At 40.6% G+C, this 19,414-nt stretch overlaps 2 protein-coding genes across 4 annotated transcripts; both read right to left on the bottom strand.

Moving 5' to 3' along the window:
- Positions 1–734: 734 nt before the first annotated feature.
- me3 (malic enzyme 3, NADP(+)-dependent, mitochondrial) lies at positions 735–11,609 on the bottom strand. Its single transcript, XM_079357839.1, has 15 exons — positions 11,368–11,609; positions 10,799–11,013; positions 7,650–7,783; positions 6,535–6,684; positions 6,162–6,237; positions 5,844–6,005; positions 5,562–5,665; positions 5,378–5,487; positions 5,104–5,201; positions 4,806–4,919; positions 4,619–4,724; positions 3,632–3,774; positions 2,616–2,789; positions 2,406–2,504; positions 735–1,915 (listed from the first exon to the last, which is right to left on the bottom strand). Exons 2-15 carry the CDS (start codon positions 11,006–11,008, stop codon positions 1,754–1,756), a joined length of 1,842 nt encoding a protein of 613 aa, XP_079213965.1. The 5' UTR covers positions 11,009–11,013; positions 11,368–11,609; the 3' UTR covers positions 735–1,753.
- Positions 11,610–11,938: 329 nt separating this feature from the next.
- LOC306832658 (immunoglobulin-like domain-containing receptor 1) lies at positions 11,939–18,972 on the bottom strand. 3 transcript variants are annotated; one of them, XM_079357509.1, is made up of 9 exons: positions 18,618–18,972; positions 17,373–17,543; positions 16,272–16,421; positions 15,811–15,930; positions 15,567–15,713; positions 15,003–15,128; positions 13,886–14,784; positions 13,145–13,189; positions 11,939–12,795 (listed from the first exon to the last, which is right to left on the bottom strand). In XM_079357509.1, exons 1-8 carry the CDS (start codon positions 18,664–18,666, stop codon positions 13,178–13,180), a joined length of 1,674 nt encoding a protein of 557 aa, XP_079213635.1. In that variant the 5' UTR covers positions 18,667–18,972; the 3' UTR covers positions 11,939–12,795; positions 13,145–13,177. The 3 variants fall into 3 exon arrangements, with proteins under 3 accessions (XP_079213635.1, XP_079213633.1, XP_079213634.1); XM_079357507.1 differs by having other exon boundaries at positions 13,145–13,194; positions 18,618–18,971; XM_079357508.1 differs by having other exon boundaries at positions 11,939–13,189.
- Between the last annotated feature and the right edge of the window lie 442 nt (positions 18,973–19,414).

The raw sequence follows: 19,414 nt of genomic DNA, 5'->3' as shown, positions 1-19,414 counted from the left end.
CTAGTACTCGACTGGAGGGACCTCAAGTTTGAGCATCCACTGTCGGTTATCTGGTCTGAGATTGTGTGTCAGACAAAGTCTCCCCTGAAGAGGAGAGCCACAGACACTACACTACACTAGGTAGGTAGTTAGTTAGGCAGGCAGGCAGGCAGGAAATAGTAATATGTCATTTAATGGAGTTCAAAAGCGAAGTCAATTAAAACCATGATATAATAATTTGGTCTGGTCAAACGAACTGGACTTTAGGGTTGAAGCGTACTTGAGCACGGTACGGATTGACAGTGGTGCCGCACCCTTAAACTTTCCACAGCACAGAGTATAATTTAGTGCAGGTTTAGCAAATCTCTATCTGAAGATGTCCCTATGAATATTATCTCAACCTTGATGTTTTAATTGACTCATACCAAACTGTATGCCGTTAACCCAGTCATATAAATTGTGGTATTACTGTAATCATCAGGTGGATGACAAATGTCTGCAAACTAAAATGCCTTGATATGAGGTAGAGTACATGATTTAGTAGTTTCATGAAAAGTAGTTCTTACATTTACTGTAATCATCAAATCGCCTTTCTTTTTAAATCATCCAAAAATATGAATTGGATTATTAGTGCACAACATTGAGATTCCCAAGTGTTTATTTATGTCCTTAAGTAGTGGGAGTAATGTGCCTGCAGGATAAAAATATATTTAAGTTATATTAATGCCTTTAAATGAAAAAATACCATAATCAAATTTACTCATTTTTGACAATTTTATTCCAAAAGTTTTATATTCCATTTGAAAACTTCAAGCATATCTCTCAGTGCTAAAGCTGGCAGAGCCTCATGTTCTCAAGGAGTCAAAGATAGGATACAATTTATCAGTAACTTTGGCAAAAATACATCAACAGGCAGAGCTCTGTACAAAACTAAATGAAAACACCCTTTGAGTACAAAAAAACCTCCAGATGGTGGCGCTAAATCCCCAACAAACCAAACTCTAAACACATCCAACAAAAGAGAATTACCTCCCATTTGAGACTGAGAGGGTCAGAGAAACGGAAGTGTGATTGACTCTGGAGTGTTTTCTGTTCTGCATACTGAATTTAACAGGTGTGCAGACTGACGGGAACGGGTAAAATATGAAGAAGCAGCTTCTCACTGAGCACAAACAAAAGGATTTAAGTCACAACATGGAGCAGTGATGAGGAGGCCACACAGTCAGAGGTACCTCGAGGTCCTGTCAGATTTTCTGCTTTACAATTGATCCTCTATTAGTTTTTGTGAAGACCAGAGAAAGATTTGTGTTTCTGTGAGAGACTGCTTTGTGTTTTCATCGTCCCGCTCAGCTCTCAAAAGTTATTTTATGTCACTGCGAGTGCCAAATACTGAAACATCTAAGCGCTCTGATAGGAGAGTAGTTTTAAAATGTAGAGTTATGCAAGTCTTTCATTTGATTACTGATATGCTTTTGTGTGGTTGTAAAACACTACAGCTCAACAAGAGAAATAATGAAACATTGAGAAAACTGAAACAGCCATGAGAGAATGAAATAAACACTACAGAGAATCACATAAAAAGTGAAATCTGAATTAAACTATCACTGTCCATCTGACACTGGAGCAGAAAGCGACTAACATTCATAAAATACAGAGAGAAACAAAGAAAAAAGCTTAAAGGCGATTTGTTGGCAAGTTTCTGAAAGGATGTGATACAAAAATCCTACGAGAAGCCACGTTAGCGTGTTGACTTTGGAAGTAGGGCTGTTTCAGATCACACGTCCTGGACATTCATGGCATCCTGAGGCCAGCTGTACGAGTCCAGTGTGAACGAGTCATAGTCCGGACTGTAAATGTGAGACAGCACGAACGCCTCCTTGTCTTTTGGCTCGGGGTACAATGATGCAATGTTTTGTTTGTATGCATAGTTGACGATCTGGAGAGGACAAAAAAGAGACAATGGGAAAAGAGTTTAAGATCATATGCATCATGATTTAGAAAAAAACTGAAAGAAGAGTTTTCTTTTTTTTAAGCATGTAGGCCTTGAAACGTCACTTATAAATTCTTGTTGCTTCTTGGTGTGATGATCTGTTTTAATTCTCTTAACTTCTTCATGTTTTGAATCCAGCACCTACTTAAGGATGTGCGTGTCTTTTTAGATGTATACTTTTTTTTTTTTTTAAATCAAATATTTTTACTTGGTTTGACTGATTCTTCAAAAGTTCCGTGGTTAGCCACAAATTAAAAGAGACACCTTTAGTAGAGCTACTTTGAGCTGAAGACATTTTATACTTTAGGTAAATAATAAAACAATCAGCATTTTAACAATTCAGTAATTATTCAGATCTATGATATCACGTTATCCTCAATGAAACATTCCAGTACATGTGCAAAGTATAGGGTAAAATCATTGTTCGTCGGCTCACCTTTACTGCAATCTTAAAGGACACCTCTCTGATTGTGCTCAGAGGAGGATATAGTCTTCCCTCGGCCAGGTTCTCCTCTGTTACCATGTCAGCTATCGCCTGAGAGAGACACACAGACACAGAGAACGTTGATTTGAAATGTGACGAAATCGCCGCGCCATCATATCAATGTAAATGTGTCATTAATAATATGTAGACTGGAGGTAACACCTCTGCTGTGGTGAGGAAGACATCGTCAGATATGTGACGCACGCCGCAGGCTATGACACCCAATGCCACGCCAGGGAAGACGTAGGCGTTGTTGCCCTGGCCGGGGTAGAAGGTGCGTCCGTCGGACAGCGTCACCTTGTTAAAGGGACTGCCACTGGCGAAGATGCCCCGACCCTGAATACGCAAAAGAAAGAGGGTTAGACAGAGGAGGGCTTTATTGTTACAGGAGCGAGTCGCCTTGAAAAATAAGAGGAGTGTGTGCTTTTTCTTTGTGGACACGTTTTAAAACAGACTCTTTCTAATCAACTGTAAAGAAGAAAACTTCTAGAACAGCAGGTGGCAGTAAAGTGCAATTCCCAAAATATCAACAGAAAAAGAGCACATGATGACTCACTCTTGTCTGTGCCTATTTTTTCCATAAAAGGAAATCCATGTGATTGTCTTATTGTTTTCATGAAAACTTCATTGTCTTTGTTTCATGTTTTTTTTTTTTTTTGGCTTTTATGCCTTTATTATAGAGGGAGGACAGTGGACAGAGTCGGAAATCAGGGAGAGAGAGTGGGGAGAGACATGCGGGGAATGGGCCACAGGCCGGACGCGAACCCGGGCCGCCCGCGCGTGAGGACTGAGCCTCAATACATGGGGTCGCGCGCACTGCCGCTGCGCCACCGGCGACCCCTCATGTTTTTAAGAGTCATTTTTTCCACTCATCAAACTATCTGATTAGTTGTTGACTGTCCTGGTGTCAAATTAAGACTGGTGTGTTTACCCAACTTAAATGTGGGTTAATACATTGGCCTGTCTAAAATATAAGTATATATAAGTAAAGTATAAAAGTAAATATAAACAACGTTAGCGGCAGGATCAAAAACATAGCAGCGATGTTTCATAAAAAGGTGCTGAAAAAGAACAAAACACTGTACAGAATAACTCCACATCATATACGTCAAACCTGACATGGACAATATAAGACATAATCTCGGCAGGTAGTACAGAACAGAGAGGCTGAGCATTACCTCTGTGAGCTGGTAGCACTGCTCTGCTGTGCACTCGGCCTTGCTGGTTGGATTACTCAGAGCGAAGATGATCGGCCTCTCGTTGAAGGACGCCATGTCTTTGATAATCTTCTCAGTAAAAGCTCCAGCGACAGCAGCCACCCCTTCATGACCAGGAAACAGAACAGTGTCAAGCGACCTTGGACGTGGCTTGTTGAGTTGTGTGTTACAACCAGGGATCACTCAAATTGAATCGGATGGTTTGGGACAAATTTAAGTTTTGAATTGTTACAACAGCAGGATTGAGCCAGTGAGGGTCAAATATTTTGAGGCAACAAGTTACCAGAGAAGAAGAGAATGTGATGCATGTTTGTAATTTGCTGTCTTTATGTGATATACTATTTGTAAAGTTGTATTGTTATGAATTATTGTTTCTTAGTTATAATTGTTTATTTTTAGATCTTCGTGCCCAGAGACCACTGATGTAAATTAGCTTTAAAGCTAACTATAGCCCTACAGCAGTGTTGTCTATGGTCCCTGTCAAGATAAACCAAAAACATAAACTAAACAATCTCCAAACTAACGTTTTCAATAAAGCAAGTGTAGATCTGATTAAAACTGTAATTATATCCTCATCATAAAAAAACACAGAACATGTTATCTTATCCCAGTTTTTGATTAAAACCCAGACATTTCATGCCATGTCTGAATTAAACAATAATAACACTGAGATCTAAAAGACCAATGGCATTAGATTACATACACAGGGGGGGTTTAGTGGATTTGTTTTTGTTATTCGGACGAGCAGAACTTCAGGACGAAAATTCACCTTAAAAAGATTTCCCTGTTTTTCCACAACTGAGCAGGAAATACTGATGAGAAATACAACTGAGGTTATTAAAATGTTTTTAGAACACCACAACAAACCAAAATGTAACTGAAGGATATTTAGTAGCCGCTAAGTCTTTAAGGAAACCTTGCACTTGTCTTTTCTACAGGTGGTCTCACCTATGATCGCGGTGGGTTTGATGGTGTGCACCACCTCCTCCAGGGTCTTCAGGTGTGGGTGATCGTGGGCGAACTCCTCCTTCTCATGGTTTAAATGGCCCCTTCCCTGTTTACGTGAAAGGGATCTCTGTTTATATCATGCTGCTCGATGATTTACCTACAAAACATTCACGTAAACACACATTACCTTCACGATGAGACCTTTGGAGTCCACCATCCAGATTCTCTTAGCGGCTTCTTCTTTTGGCACTCCCTCTTTGGCCATGGCCATGATGAGCAGCTGAGCGATTCCCAGAGCAGCCTGGAATAGAACAAAAACAAACAAATGATTTCCCTCTACATCACAGACTCCTTCATTAGCCGGGTTTTAAAAGTGTCATAAGAGTTGAGAAAAGTTCTTAAGAGACTAGTCTCTTAAAATGAAGGACAGTTTCTTATGTTTGAAAAAAATAAAAAAATAAATAAAAGAGAGAAAAGCTTCTCACCTCGCCTGCCCCTTGAAAAACAAACGTGTGGTCTAACAGTTTGTTCTTGGTTATCTTCAGAGCAGCTAAGACTCCAGCAACAGCAACTGATGCCGTGCCTAAAACACAAAGAAAAGCATGAGATTTGTGGGCTTGGGGAAGAAGGAATGAATTTGTGGATAGATTAAATTAAAAATACTTTTTTTTTTTTTTTTTTTTTAAATCTCAAATCCCCACTTACTATGAAGGCTGTCCGATGGAGTGTTATGACTGAAAACCTTCACCTTTAACGTACCTTGGATGTCGTCATTAAAGCTACAGTATCGATTCCTGTATTTGTTCAGGAGGCGAAACGCGTTGCTGTTGGCGAAATCCTCAAACTGTATCAAACAGTTCATCCCGTACCTGCAGCGCAAAAGTGAGGCGGGTCAGACGTCTGGTCTGCTCCCACGTCATTGGTTGATTGTGCTTCCACTTACTTGTCTGTCACTGCCTGCATGAACTCGTCAACCAGCTCGTCGTATTCTTTCCCTCTGATTCTCTTGTGTTTCAGGCCGATGTACAGGGGGTCGTCGAGCAGCGCCTGGACCGAAAGTCAACCACACATCAGAGTTCATTAATAAGTGACATCATCAGTATGCAACTATAAATGATAAACCAAAGCACCAATCGGATATTGATGATAGTAACTATTATGAGATGTTAAGTTCTGCAGCAGCTCATTAAACTTCAGAGTGATCCACCTGCAGCTCTGTGCTCACCTGGTTGTCTGTACCGACGTCCAGCAGCACGGGGAGACACTGCTGCGGCTTCACACCGCCACAGGCTGTATACAGAGCAAGCTTCCCCACAGGAATCCCCATCCCATAACCCCCCAGGTCGCCCAGGCCGAGGATACGCTCCCCATCTGTCACCACAATGGCCTGAAAACAAAATATTAAAAAAAGGAGCAGATTTTGAGAAGCCCATAATGTTTGTTTTAAAACCTCAAGCAGCAGTAGCTGTGTGTGTGTGTGTGTGTGTGTGTGTGTGTGTGTGTGTGTGTGTGTGTGTGTGTGTGTGTGTGTGTGTGTGTGTACCTTTATGTTTTCTTCAGGCCAGGAGTTGAGCACTGTGGAAATGTGGCCTCTGTCATGGATGGTGATGAAGAGTCCTCTGTTGACGATGAGTTGTAAGAGAGTCTAGGTTACATTTCGGAGTGATTTGTCTGTTTTTAGATCAGTTTTTATTTTCTTATTTAGTCAAAATGACATACGACAAAAAAAACAAACAAGCAAGCTCCACTGCAGTGATTCCATGAACTATAGCTAAAACATTATTGATACTTGTGGAGGTAAAAAGGCAAAAAACAAACTGTTCTCTGTGGATCAGTCAAACTTTGTAAAAACTTTGAGTACATATTTGGGGGGGACTAACAGGACCTGACAGACTGTTGGATATAAATGATCTCACCGGGGTCTCCTGAAGGCGAGTCCGTACTGTTGGCAGGCCAGGCCGACGGTGGGAGTGTACACTATGGGCATGAACTCCTCGATGTCAGAGGTCAGCAAACGGTAGAAGAGTTTCTCGTTTCTGTCCTGCAGCGTCATCAGCAGGATGTACCTGAGACAGAAAGAGAGATTTTACAGGCTGAGATCAGCACTCCTTTTTAAGTGAGCTGACGCATCTCTGACCAGGTAACTGTAACTTCACCTAAGACATGCTTAGTTGTTATCTTATAGAGGACCAAATGCATAACAAAATAAATCAACTAAAAAAAGCATATAATGACCAATAACAGCCACTGGATTGACTGAAGTATCTCAACAACTATAATAGTGTTCTATACCAGTGATTCTCAACAGGCCAGCTTCAGGAACCACTTCCAACTCCTTTTTTCTCTCAACCAATCAGATTCATTTTATGAATACATTTTGCAGTTTGGATCTCAGATATTATAAAACAGAAATGGAATATAGCAAACGCCACATCCAGTGTAAAATATCATTTAGCCTCACTCAGACTCAGTTCAAGTTCTATTATCCTGCAGACACTCTGAGACATCAGGATGTTAGCGTCGTCACTGTAAGCAGAAAAGTGTGCTGATGTTAGCACTTGGCTCAAAGTACGGCCCCGCAGAGCTTTGAACAGTTTTTTTTTTTTTTTTATCACTTGAATCACACTGATATGTTTTAATGTCCAGAGTACAGTGTCAGTGTTATATGGTGAGGTGAATTTACAAAGAGATCCTTGAGATTCTTTTCTTGGAATTTGTAAGACTGCATAAGATGTCAAAATAAGATATAGAGATATAGTTTGGGGGGGGGGGGGGGTTGTCTTTGGTAAAATCAAAGCAGTTTTAGAAGTTTCTTCCTTCATTAGCTTTAGAAGGCTCTTGTGTGCCTGCGACTAAACGTTTGACCTTTCTTCAAATCAGGCAAAGCAACAGCTGTATGCAACTCATGTGACTAAGATTTGATCTAAACTATAAGGAAGGGGGCCTAGTCATTTTACATCCGAGTCTGCATTCGTTTTAGTCTTCCAAAGCTCTGCAGTATGCCCCACAGTGTTTGTGTCTTTTGTCATACTTGTCCAGAGGGTTGCTGCGAGTTTCGTAGCTCTTCATGACACGCAGCACTTGTACGTCCTGCGAGAGGAAGCAGGGGGGCAGCAGGCCGTGGATGCCCAGCTGTAGGCGCTCCTCCAGGGTGAAAGCCATTCCCTGCAGAGGGCGAGAGAAAGGAAGGAGCGGTTATACAACTCTGCGATCATCCCTAAAAGAGTTCAGTTGGGGTAAAGTCCAAAAACTGCATAAGAAGTAAGAAAACCCAGACCACAGTGACTCATGTGTTAGTCACCAGAGTTTGAGGTTTGTTATGAGTCATACCCACGCCCAAATACGGTGGTCTTTTTCATCTCGTGAATTATTCGCTGTTTTGAGTGAAAACAGCAGAACGAAAAATAAAAGCAAGACGACGGTGAAAAGTCCAGTGAAAGACTTTGTCACCTTAAGAAACAAAAGGCCCTGCTTTTATTTTGGTAAGCTGCAGCCTTGCACCCCTCTGTCGTCTGGTTATGATTAGAACCGCGTCTCTTCTGTTGGCACGCATTCCAAAGAGTGATTTGAGGGGAGTGTGAGGTTTAATCTATTTATTCTGTCCAATAGTGAGGCAGCGTCGATTCACTCCCCCGTCAGCTCCTCACCTTCATCGCTCCCTCCGTTTCCTCTCCATTCACGCAGACGAGAGGAAACACTGACCTACATGGAAAATGATCTACTGTGCAGGTGTTCATTTTAAAAACATAGCCAAACTTGTAGTGTACCGTATTGTCCCTACAGGTCAATGTTAATAGAAGCAACATGTTTCTGACAGAATTGTCATTTTAAGCACATTAGGTCTTTAGCTTTATTAAAACTAATGTGAAGCAAACTGTGCTCTGGTTTAGGTGATTATAAACTTATTTTTAATTAATTAGGCCAAAATAAATTGCTTCAAATTAGTTTTTATTTTTTCTCATTATAAGATTTTGCTCGTAACACCTATATGCATTTTAAGTGGGGTAATTTCATGCTGAAAAGGTGCCTTAATTTTGAGTGGAAATATTTTTAGGAAACCTTTGGTTGCCTTAATGCCACACTCATTTGCAAAAAAAAAAATCTGTACTGGCAGATTAGAAATCTAAATCATTTGTTTTACGTCCACAGAGGATTGAAATCTCTTATATCCCCCCTCTCATCTTACAATCATTACGTCTACTGTTTTTCCACACACTGCATACTTTCCAATAGATGCTCAACAGCTGAACAACTCCTTACAAACCTCGAGTGACACACTTCTATCTGCAAATACCAAAAGATCTGCCTGCCAGAGGTAAGGAGATAGATATAAGCCCCTTTAAAGTGAACAAGTCGGACAATGTTGACGCTGGAGAAGGACAGAATAATGGGGACAACAATCAGCTAATGAGAAAGTCACAGATTAACAGAGTTCAAGTAAACCTATTAAAGCGAGCAGGTTAAAGTAAACCCATTAAAGGTGGCACTCTGAGCGGAGGCTGGAATCTACACAAGCAGAGAGTGAAACTAAACATGCACTGTAGAGTTTATTAACCACTATTTAAATGACTTCAATCTAACCTTATCAATGATTACTGGGAAGTTACAACTTAATAAGACAGTGTAAAACATTATGATCAAATACAATAGAGTGGACAGAGGTCGTTTTTATCATTATGAGACGTTATCATTTGACCTCTGAGAGCTCATTGGAAAGAGTGTTGCAGGTTTGAAAAAGGAAAAAGTTATAGGGACATAAATTTGCTCTTCCTAAAAATCTGACTGAAAAACAGTCAATATATCCAGCAGAGGGGCTCAGTGTGTCAACGGTGTGATATCAGTGAATGTAAAGCAAGGACTTGCTATAAAAAAACAAAGGCAGTGTGATGATAATATAAGTATATTTTTTAACTGCAAACATGATTCAATTCATTATAAAAGAACACTTGTTTTTATTAAAATGCATATACATATACACATATATATATATATATATATACACATACATACATATATATATATATATATATATATATATATATATGTATATGTATATATATATGGCTGTAGTCCTCCTTTCCTGCGTGTCAGTCACTCTCTCTTCCTGATTTTCATCTCTGTCCTATCTCTCTAATAAAGGCACAAAAAGCCCCCCAAAAAAGCTTTTCTTCCTTCTCAAATGTGTCGACTTGGTCCCCTGAACTGACCTGTGAGTCAACACGTTACTGCTGACTGAGCAACAGCACAGGAAGAAACTGGGATTGACCTCCCATAAAACCTAAATCAAAGCAATGAACTCGGCAAAAGTATCTTTCCTGCTGGTAGAGTTAGCGAGGCATTAAAAGAGATCCAATTTTTACACTGACAAATGCTCTATATATTAAAAAAAACCTCTGGTGAGTAAATGAGGGAACGATGTTCTGGCACAGTTGGTGCAACCACAGCACACCTGGAATCTAACTAAAAATGTATAGCTGCAAAAGTGCTCATGTTATTCAGGGCTAATACAGTCAAAAAAATGAGTCCACAAACCTGCATCCTATAGCAGTGTTTTTAGCTTTAAAATAGCAAAGAGAAAGCAGCAAGAGTGATAGAGTGAATAGATAAATGTACAGGGAGACATATTACAGCTTCAAAAGTGAATGTTTTAACACTGGTCTAGCTCACTTAGAAAGAAGATTTCACATTCATGCAGTGGTTACAAGTAAAGTCCCTTTGGCATAAATAATTTATGATTCTGAATCACCACATGGTATGTAGGATGTGGTGTTGTCTGTAATAACAGAGCCCACACAGACAAAAGGAAATTCTTGACTTTGAGTAACTCTATGCATAAACAACTTTTTATTGTGGTGGACGCTGTTGTGTAAATGCAGCAGCCAAGTACTCGCATACAGGCATGACCTAAAGTACAGACAGGAGTCCTGTCTAGGTTGTTCCCACCAGGATATGCTGGGATGAACCAACACAAAATACGTGTTGCAGAAGTTTCAGATTATCTGAAAAGTATGTCCACTTTTGGAGGAGTATTTAACTGCTGCAACTTTAGTTTGATCCTGACTACAACACCAGAGAAGAAGACACATTTAAATCAGTTTTTAAAAGGAACCATTGCCCAGTCTTGTAGAGATTTGAGACACAGTTGATTCATTACATGTCTCAGAGTCCAGGTGAGCTCACCTTGTTGAGGTGTGGGTTTCTGGTGATGTCATAGCCCCTTTTCTTGGTGCTGAAGCTGCCCTTGCGGCTCGTCCCAGAGTGGCAGACCCTCACAGTCTGGAGACAGGCCATGTCAGCCGGTACTCCCGGGGGTCCTGCAAAGACCCTCATCCCGCCTGCTGCCGTCCGTTTGCACAGGGACAGTGCGGCTCTTCCTGGGAGGGAGTTCATGTTGCCTGCAAACAACCAGGGAGCAAAAAAATAAAATAAATTCAGACCCTCCTGTTGGCATTAAGGGTCCCTTATCAGGTCCAAGAGAGGACACAAACGAGTCCAGCATGTCTGTAAACAACCTCAGTGATAAACAACAGGTGGACCATGCTGTTTTAGTGTAAAAAACAATATATTATTTTAATAGAAATTCAATAGTAAAGACTAGCCGATGTGTTCATGTGAATCTTTGCTTTCATCCCGCTGCAGCTCGGCTAGCTGCTGTTAGCTTCCTTTATGAAAATCATTGTTCTTAATGGATCAAACTGCGCAGCTGCTAAAGCGAGCTAGCCGCGTAGCTCCCACGCAGTTAGCCTCACCTGAAAGCGATGTGAAGGTGCTGCAGCTCGGACTTCAAATCTTCATAAGCGCTTTGCTTCTGTTCACGTCCTGCTGCTGTTATTAGTGGATTATGGGGCGGACCGTCGGCTAACAGCTGATCCAGGATCTTTTGACATTGACAGTTTTTACTTCAGTCAGTCTCTCTCTCTCTTTCTCTGAGCAGAGCCACCAATCAGAGCAGCAGCCTGCACAGCTCAGCCCCCCCTCCCCCGACTCAGCAAACACAAGCCCCATCTGCAGCCTCTATTTCTGCACAAATCATGCAAGACAATTCAATTATAATTATATTCTCTTTAAAAGAAGTTTGCATTAAACTGCAAAAGGCTCTCTTTTTGTTCAAGTTAAAAAAAACAAAAACTAGTAAAGTAAAAACAAGTCAAAACTAAACTGGCAGCCGACAGTCTACTACACTGTCTACTAAAATATCCTTTGCCTCCCCCTGTTGGACACAAAGGTGGGAAAATAGCTTCTTACGAGGAAAAAGGGACTGTTGTGCTATTGTAATTTACTTTTACGTAGCCCATACAGATGTAAAAATGGTAAATGGACTTGAGCTTGTAGCCAAAAGGCAAGTTTATTTATATAGCACATTTCAACAACAAGGCAATTCAAAGTGCTTTACACAAGGCATCATGACGGGAAAGAAAACAAACAAATTACATTTAGAAATCACTGAAATGATTGAAATTGTAAATATGTTCAAGTAAAAATAATTAAAATAAAATTAATTGCTTTTATACTTAAAGCGCTTTTACACTGCAGGTCACACCTATCCATTCACATAGGCCACTGGTGGCAGTGACTACGATGTAAATTGAATATCAGAAGTAACCATTCCCTTTCGTACAGATGTATACGCCACGTTGGGGATTACATTTCTTGCCTAAACAGGCATTGGTCATATGTCTGCAGGACCTGGGGATTGAACCATCGACCTTTGGTTGAGAGTATATGGGCCTCTAGAGAACATTACAGTAAAGAGAAGAGGATGTCTCCGTTATTCTGAAAGAGCTGGATACTAGAGGAGTTCTAGGAAAACATCTCCAGAAACCAAATCAGATGTGCAACATCATCATGGCAGAATCCCACTTGGTTAATCCAAGAGAGAGCTATATTGGGCAACAAGCTTGAGGGGTGTCATTTCAGTTTTTATCTTCTTCTTTGGAGACCTCAGATGGCCAACTAGTTCAGCTATATTTAGACAAAAATGTAAAATCTATGCCCATTCACTACTCCTACATTAGGGTCAGAGACATACACCAAAGATGTATTTAAAAGATTTATTAAAAACATCACATTACAAAAAGAAAACATTTTTGAAAATTACAATATTACGTTTTTCCAATAAAAGCCTGTATCCCACTTTCTTTGTCCTTTCTTCAACTTTACTTGCTTCTCCTGGCTGTCTTTTGACAATTAAAAAAAAACTTTAAAGCACATAAGACCTGCAATTTGACTGTTTCTCAAAATCCAACAAACTGCTCATTGAAACTGTAGAACATTTTCTTCATGAAGACCAAAAGAAAGGAAATGATCCATCACCAGGGAGAAAAAACTTATAAAAAAATAAAACAATGAATGCAGGAAGGACAGAATGAATCGACTAAATAACCAGAGATGGTAAACACAGTGCAAATTGACTCAAAGTATATCGTTACAGCACATTACCACAGATTTACACAACATTAAACACAACTTCATCCTTGTATGCTTATTAAACAGACCAAGGCTCCTACTCTTTGTCTTCATCTTCACCTTGAAATGCTTCAGATAACTACGCTGGTGCCGCTACGGGAGCTTCTGTCCTAAGAGAGAGGAAGAGTGAAGGAGGTAAGGTTTAAATACAGGGAAATATGATATATCATCACATACACACACGCAGCGAAAAGAACAAAAAAAGAAGACAAAATGTAGATAAAACTGACTCCTCTTGTGAACAGGTTCAACACAATCCAATTAACTTTGGCCAACTAACAACACAAAAATGGCTGCTGAGGCTGAAAAGACTTTCATGACATGCATTTGGCTTTTAAGTAGAGTGATGGTGAAATTAGAACGCGTCTCTATGCTGGTTCCAGATTCAAACTGAAATCGAGGTAGGTTATCCTGAGAGGGAAATGTTTGTTGCAAATTCAATTACAATTATCGATACTTTTCACTTTTTCACATAAATTAAGAGCATCAGCAAACCTCTTGTTGTTGCTTATAAAGTCAAGGGATCAACAAAGTCATCCAAAAACTTCAATGGAGGAGAACGAGGAACTGCAGATGTTACCTGGCTCTAAGCTAACTCTGGCAAAATGCATCAAATGGCAATGATTAATGGTAATATTGCACATGGTCTCTATGTACTAAAGAAAACTTGAGTAAACCACATTCTGAAGACATGTAATGGAAATAAAGCCCACACTTAAACAGAAAAATTAAGAGGACACCGACAAGAGACAATTGAAGGAACAACAGGAGAGCATGTCAGTTTGTGTGTGTTGATCTTACAGAAAGACGGTTGTAGTTCCCCCTGATGTTACTGTGCCCGGACTGGATCTCAATGGATGAGTAGCTGGGGGGCTTTTCTGGCCAATCCTTTCCTTTGCTTCCTTTGCCTCCTTTCCTCCTCCTGCTGTCCTCCTCATCTGAGCTCCAGGATCCATTGCGGCGCTGTGGAGGAGAATAGCTCCTTTCCCTCCGAGCTGCTCTGTTGTAAAGCTCCTCCATCAGGTCATCGCGACTACGAGCTCTCGGCCGGGACCCGCCACCTCTTCTCCTGGGGGAGCCTCTCTCGTTCCTTGAGCTCTTGTGTGGCACTCTTCCTCTCCTGTTGTCCCAGTCTGAGTCGTCGCTGTAATCCCGGAGGATCCCCTGTCGCGGAGGAGAGACGTCTCTGTAGCCTCGACTGCTGCGTGGGAGAAACCCTTGTCCAGAGCGGTTTGTACTTCCACTAGACTGGCTTGATATCCTAGCTCCGCCTCTGGCTCCGTCTCCTCCACCAGGCCCCCTTCGTGAGGAGAAACTGGGTGCGCGCTGTATAATAGGAGGCAGGGTGATCACCCGTCTCTCTACCCCTCTCACCCCAATGTCATCCAGGGCCGACAGCATACTAGGGGGTCCTGGTGTGTAGGGGACAGCAGGAGGAGCCGGGTGGTGCTGGGGTTGAGGCTGAAGTGGGTGCATATTTTGTACAGCGTAAGGAGTCTGTGGAGGTGCCACCATATCCAGCCCCCTCACCTGGTTCTCCAGGTAGTCCAGCACCTGGTTGGTTCCCTGGATGCTGCTTCGCATGCTGCCATTCACACGGTGAGGCGCAAGAGGAGGGGGCTGCTGCTGGATGGCCATTGGGGGCATCTGCATAGGAGCCATGGCAAAGTTTTGTTTGACCGGGTGGTCTGAGTATGAACCTGGAGGAGAGTTTAGAGTTTGTGGTTTAACGAGACAGGAATAATATTATCTGCATAAATATGTTTTTGAACACAAGGGGGCAGCAGAAACAAATGTATTGCTACATAACGTCTTTGAAAGTTGATTTAAAGAACGTCTTGGAAATTGAATTGACATATCGAGAAGATACAAAGAAACCTTATAAACATTGTATGTTGTGTCCTTTTGTGTCCCCTACCTGAATACAGTATGGGGACGCCCTGAGAGGACGCATTGGAGCTGATGGGAGCATAAATGGGTTGGCCATTCATCCAGGGAACCATCGCCTTCTGAGCGTCCTTCATCATCCTGTGCTGCATCACAGCTGACAACAGAGCAAAAAATAAATAAGGAGGCCAACAGATTGTTTGATTTGGTTACAGAGCTGTAACAAAAACTATCATTTGAATGATGCAATTCAAATTCTAATCCGGCATTTTAACATGTTAGAGCAGAGAGCATTAACAATGGCTCTCTTCGGTTCTCCCATCATGACAATGTGACCCTGTCAGGTAGATCAATAGAATTCAGCCACAATTCATAATTTATATTCACAACATGATTTATTCATACAGTGATACACGTAAATATCTTTCTTGCCAAAAACTGATTTTTGCAGCTGCTCCAAAAAGACTCAAGTTTAGGTAAAGTAAAAAACTTAACCCAACGCATGATTAAATTAAAATAATCTTCCTGAAATGCTGTAGTGTAGTTCACAGGTTCAAAGTGACAAACGGCATGAACACAAAATAACGTCTTTTACCTTTCTCGGGGCAGCAGCAGGTCTGTGGACAACACGGGCAGCGGATGTAGCAGCAGCACTTCTGCGGGCAGCACTGACAGCAACAAATACAGAAGATCATGATGAGCAGTAGAGCTCCAATGATGATCAACAGGACCGTCAGCCAGTCTGGAACAGGTCAGGACACACAGAACTATTAGGACCTTAAAAAAACAGAAGGCTCAAAGGTTCTTTGAGTACTAAATCCTAAGCTGAGGAAACGTACGGTACACGATGAGTTTGATTTCTTTATCCGAGTCTCCAGTCGTGTCCCCAGCAGCATCAATGGAGCAGAAATAGACGCCATTATCCCACCACATTACTTCAGTGATAACCAGGTCGGCCTCTGTTGACAGATAATGTCAGAATAATTACAATATATATTTGGACAAAACTCATCAAAGATAATGTCAGTAAGAAAATATTTGCAGGGATTTGAATGCCTTGTAATTCTTTATGTTCTTCACTCATGTTCTCTCTCTGTTTACTTAAAGTAATATAGCTTCTCATATTATGCTACTAGAATCGGTAACACCAAGATTGCACTGATTGGTAAATACATTAAAAAGCTCAAATATTATTGCAGCTAGTGTGAGGTCTCATATTTAAAAAAATCTGTCAAGTATAGTCGTGCTGATAGTTCAGACTGTGATGTGTTCTTTTTCATGAAAACAGGACCAAACGTACTGTTTTGGATGGTAATTCTGCGTTCTCTGTAGTCTACCCCCAGTGTGGGCTCATTGATGCCCCTCTTCTGGATCACTGTGCGGACCGTGCGCTGACTGTCCCTGCAGTCGTTGGCCGGGTCCTGACCCAGCTGCAGAGCGGCCTGATAGGCTGCAGAAACAGGAAGATGAAATGATCAAAGCTCAATGTAAGGCATATTCTCTTTCTTCTTGTTTAAACCAATAATTCCAACAACAATCAGTTTTTAATTTGAATACATGTTTCAGATTGTGTGTTTAGCATGCACTTTAAAAAAATAAAAACACATTAACAAAATAGAATCTTTAATCTGATGTTTTCTTGTCATTTTTGTGTTTGAGGCTGTTTTCAAAAGAATACAATATCTTTACTATGAACATTACGATGTTCTAGATACACTGTATTTTTCTTAATCAACAAAAATAAAGGTCAGCAAAATCCTTCCTTTGTTTGACAAATCAACCGGCCTTTTTATTGCTGGAACCAATTATTCAAAGAATAAAGGAAGGAGACCGCACACTTGCTCCCTTTTTTTGTGCATTTATTATGAGCACATCCCGTAAGTGAGTGAGTGACGTTTCGAGCACAGCTCTTCTTCAGACTCTTCAGAGCAAGTGTGCGGTCTCCTTCCTTTATTCTTTGAATGCTGACCTTTGAGACAGGCACCTTACTGGATGTGCGCGACTGCTACGTTTACTTGGAACCAATTATTCACAAGTAGCTCGTCCTGGGCTTGTCTTTGTTAGGATATAACATAATGCAATCTATTGTCAATGTCAGCACAAAAAACACACCCTTTATTCAAACAGATAGTTGAATCATCACATATTAAACCTGAGGGTTGCTGACTAAACACCAGCTGGTTGCTTTTATGTCGAAACGTTTTCTAAATAATGTATTGGTATCTACCTAAATATCCCGGATGGAGGTTATACATTTTAAAATGTGTGTAAAACTGAGAGGTTCCCTTTCTACAAAAACCTTCCCATTCCTTTCTCATATTGAGCACTATTTCTACCATCACATTGTCTGGTTCAGCTGACTTGTTGCTCTCAGTCACCTTCCCTCCACCTGCAGTCTCACCTGTGGAGTAGTACTCCAGCACCGGGTCTTTGCAGAAAGACTTGAACCTCCAGGTGACCAGAACATCCTGCGTGTTTGCCGAGGTTGAATAATCGCAGCGTAGGATAACCGAGGCAAACAGGGTCGTGCTCCTCTCTGTCTCTGGAACTATCACCTGTATGGACAACAGCTCTAACACAAACAGGACCAATAATCAGATGTGAAGTTTTTTTAAACAGCTGCACTCATGACACACATTAAAACACATGAACCTCAGCCAAAAAAAACACTCTTGTGTATTTGTGTCATGGCTACAAAAATCTGCCCAGACAGGTTAACAGTTTACTGCTTAAAGCATGCACATAGTGTACAATTGTATGTCTTTCAATCATGAACAACAGTGTAGAAGCTAATGACAGGCAACCACTGCTTATTGTGGGAGTTTAATTTGAGGTCAAATTTAAAACTAACACACCAACACACAAGTTATATGTTAATAAATATAATTGTTTGATCAATTAAATGCTAGGGAGAGAATCATTACTGCAGCCCAAGTTGTAACTTAGAACACACTAAAGAGTTATTTAATTCTACTAGACTCTTCATAGTTGTAATGATGTGTTTTTTCCCATCAATTTTACAGACAATTATTTTAACAAACCACTATGTTTAAAACTATTAATAACAAACAACTTCAATATTTAAAGTTTTAAAATAAATGCTCGCATTAAACGTGTTTGGAGTGGATATTTAAAGGCTGTTGAATCGATGTGATTAAAATGAAATTCATCGGCAAAAATCTCTATAAACAATTATTACTGTAAGGCCATTCTACATGTTTTAAATGTAGAAATTCTGGATATTCACTTGCTTTCCTTTTGATACATTTAAATGGAACTATATATAACCATAATAATGCATTTTTATTTAGAAAAACAACAAACTTTTAGAAGTTAATGATAAATTGAGTGCATCTTTAATGAATTGTATTAAAAAGTAATCACATCAACCATAGACTGTCTCCTTCATCTGGTCATCGGAGTGTTTTTGAGAACGATTTTAGAAAAGGTAGCCTCGCGCTGTCACGTGACACTAGTCGGCCTTGCCCTGATTACACCTGTTGATTATTAACCTGCACTTAACAGATACAGTTTCGACAGTTTGCTGGTGCTTTCACCTTTAGATTCCTTTCGTCAAACAGACAAAAACATATCATGCTGTCTAAATAATGATCTTAATAAAACACTGTGTTCTTCTGAGCCTCACCTGTCGGCAGATGAAGCACAAGAAGCACCAGCAGCACTATATTTCCCATCGCGCTGCTCTTTCTCCCTCCGCGGTGTAGTCAGTCGTTATCCTGTAGGCGATTCAAAATCCACCAATAATCCGGAATATTTAGAGGAAAACGTAATAGAGGCGCTGCTCTGCATATTAACCTGATTTTCACTTAAGACGACATCTTAATCAAACGATATTTGTTTCCTTATGTGAAATACGAGGCGCACAGAAGAGGCACAACTTTCCCAGTGGACAGCATCCCCTCCCCCACACATGCTCCAGGTGACATCATAACTCCGCCCACTCAGACAGGTGCAACATGAGGGAAAACATGGAGGATCAGTTGAAACAGCAAAACCATATTTCCATCTTGTTTATTTACTGATAGAGGGGTGAAGCGCCATACTGTGCTTAAAGTAAGTAATGGATTTTAGTGAATGTACAGAAGTGTAGGAGGAGTTTCAAAGTTAAGTATGTTCTGCCCTGTTACTGACCTATTTTACATATTTGACCTATTTTACATATTTGACACTGGAGGCCTTGATGTCTAAACAGCATTTTTCTTTGCTGCTCAGGGTGGAGCTATCTCTGATAGTCAAACGTGTTTATGGTTTGGATTTATTACTTCTTCCTCTTTTTTAATCTCTGAGTTTAAACTTTTGTGTTATTGTTTGAATATGTATGTATTCAGAGGTAATATCAACAACTAAAAACAGCTGAAATGTACAAAGGGACTACAAACTACAGTGTCACAAACCACTGGTTTACTTTATAACAGTACTTTT

Source organism: Symphodus melops (assembly GCF_947650265.1).
Source record: "Symphodus melops genome assembly, chromosome: 12".
NCBI classification, from domain to species: domain Eukaryota; kingdom Metazoa; phylum Chordata; class Actinopteri; order Labriformes; family Labridae; genus Symphodus; species Symphodus melops.
Note: the sequence above shows the minus strand (reverse complement) of the source record. Positions and strands in the feature narration are given on the sequence as shown.